Source organism: Lactuca virosa, chromosome 5 (genome assembly GCF_052849685.1).
Source record: "Lactuca virosa cultivar CGN04683 chromosome 5, Lactuca_virosa_CGN04683_v6, whole genome shotgun sequence".
NCBI classification, from domain to species: Eukaryota; Viridiplantae; Streptophyta; class Magnoliopsida; order Asterales; family Asteraceae; genus Lactuca; species Lactuca virosa.
Window position 1 is genome coordinate 457,987,236 of NC_136430.1, and position 2,768 is coordinate 457,990,003.

General features: G+C 34.4%; 1 protein-coding gene across 1 annotated transcript; it reads left to right on the forward strand.

Annotated features, from left to right (window-relative positions):
• Positions 1-243: 243 nt before the first annotated feature.
• LOC145114529 (protein FANTASTIC FOUR 2-like) lies at positions 244-1,391 on the forward strand. The gene has a single exon (XM_079050551.1). The coding sequence runs from the start codon at positions 344-346 to the stop codon at positions 1,235-1,237; it is 894 nt and encodes a 297-aa protein (XP_078906677.1). The 5' UTR covers positions 244-343; the 3' UTR covers positions 1,238-1,391.
• Positions 1,392-2,768: the final 1,377 nt, after the last annotated feature.

Consider the following 2,768-nt stretch of genomic DNA (forward strand, 5'->3'; position numbering starts at 1 on the left):
TTTTGGTAATTCATCCGATACATTTACTTATAATAACTAATTAAAAATCTTTTAAAAGATCAAAAAATAATGAATTGGAATAAGGTTTATACCTTTTTGTTGATAATAATATGTGTGGCCAAGTAAAAAAGTTGAATAAATTCCAATTGTATTAAAAAGTCGCCTTTCTCTCGAAGAACCCACCCCCACTCGGCCTTTTGCACCTATAAATACACCCTTCACCCTTTCACCTCTCTTTTCATGCCATAACCACACTTCCCACACTATCTTATCTAATTTTTACCCCATTTTTTTCGAATTTATTGGATAATAAATTCTTGAATTTTCTCTGATTTTAGCTATAATGGCATCAATTGTGTATCAAGGTCTACAATCTTGCCTTGAACCTCAAGTAATCGAATCATTTGTTCTCCGGCAAACCCTATCTCCACCACCACCACCACCACCACCAAAGATTCAAGAACCCCAAAACGGCGGAGAGAGAAACAGTGGGTGGAGTTTTCTTAAAGCTCTTGAAAACCCATCAATGGCTTCCAAGAATTTTGATGAATCGGATGAGGTGTATGTACATCCAATGGTGAAACGCTCGGCTTCTGCATTGAGTACAAAGAGCTTGGAAATGTGTACGGAGAGTTTGGGAAGTGAAACAGGGAGTGACGTTAGTGAAAGTGGTGACGAATTCTGTGCACTTGCAATGGAGGAAAGAGAGAGGATGAGGGGAATTCAGAGGTCAAAGCACCAGAATTTTGACCGCAAAATACGCCGGAGTGACTTTCCTCCGCCCTTGACCTCCATCAGCGGCTCCGACGGAACGGTTAAGGTGAGACATCACCGAGAAGGTGGTCGGTTGGTTATAAAAGCTGTAAGCTTTTCTAACTGTGGTACAAATTTTCAAACTGAACGTACAAATGGGAGACTTAAACTTTCTTTGTTCAAGGACTCTTCTGTAAATTATGAAAGTGAAAGGGTTGAAATGGAACAATACGAAGAAGGTGGTGAAATGGAATCAGATGAAGATGAAGATGATGATGATGATGAGGTGGTGGTGGTGGCTGAAGCGGAAGAAGAGGAAGAGGAGGGTGGTGCTGGTGGTAGTTGGCGGTGGGACATTGACGGAAACCGGTTGAAAGTCGCCGGAAACGGGGAGTTGCGAAGGCTAACAAGGTGCAAGGAGGGTGGAAATGGGAACAAAGTGTTCGCAAACTGGGGTACCCGCTATTGGGTGGCAATTTCTTAAAAAAAAAAAATTAATTATTTAAATTTAGAGAATTTTTAGATTCTCTATTTAATATTATGATTTTAATGGGTTTCATTTTAATTTTATGATTATTTTTGATATCCTATTTATAGGATATTTTTAATAGAATGGTAGTTATTATGGTTATTAAAAATTGCCCATTTTACTTTAACTAGTTTGTCTTTTCATGAATCTTTGACATCATAGATTATGTATGTCGTTCGAAAAAGAAAAAAAAAAGTTACTCAAGTCATGTGAAAAACTCAATTATGAACGCTAATTCGTTTGTACATGCACTCAAGTTAAAACTCAAAGGAGCATGTTTCACTATGATATAAGTCATAACATTCCAATTATCTAGTTCAAGTTATAAAAAAAACAAACACGATGAGTGGAAAATCTGACTAATTAGGGCATGCTAATTGCAACATACTTTGAAATAGTGATTACCCGAAAGACAACTTGGATTGCTAAAAACATGTTCAATTGATATGTATAAATTTGGTTGGATTACCAAAATTAAAGACATATCTTTTATACATGTCCCATCCGATACCCATAAATGATGGTACCCTTGCATGTGTGAAGCTACGAGGAAGCTTCCAAGGTTTATAGTCGTTATCATACCAATTATCTGTACGATTTTGATTACAAAATAAGCACATACGTTTTTAGTATTGGAAATATAACATTCTCTTACTTTTGTATTTTGTATTTTATATGTTTATTTATTATTATTATTATTATTATTATTATCATTATTATTATTATTATTATTTTTTTTTTTTGCTTCTATGAACCATGTTATGTTATTACAAAAAGAGTTATCATGTTAAGTTGAATTACTTGTGACACTAAATTTTAATTTTGTTGGCTTAATCAACTAAAGCCATTTTTTTTAATGTCAAATACAATATATTACTAAACTACTCATAAATCAACCTATGTCTCAGACGAGACTTGAACCCTCAACCTCAAGAAAAAAGAGCAACACCTGATACCGCTGGGCTAGAAGCCCATTACCAAATAAAAAGGCATATATGATTATAAGTGACAAAAGGGATACGGTAGATAGGTTATGTAATGAGTTAAAACATTTTCATATTTAGGATGAGTAAATACATGTTATGTTAATTTGTCAACCCCTCTATGTTATTTTTCATACCAGCATCATCTTCAATCCCAATTTTGTAAGAATGAGATAAGAGAGGAGGTAATAACTAAGAAAACCTTTACCCCAAGGTTGGAAGACTGCTTTCATTAATGATCTTTGACATACGAGAGATAAATGAAGAGTGTGTGTCGATACGAGTGATCTCCTACATATGAAAACATTAGCGTACATTGGAAAAAGAACAATGTTGTATGACTAAAGAATAAGAAACCAGATGAAAGTAATACAACAGTAAGTAAATGGGTACAATGTTAACTGTAACACCCATTACTTAAGGCTAGGTGTTTTGACATGTAAGTATTAAGATATCATAAAAGAAGGTTTATTGGAACATTATATTAATGAACCAGATGTTAA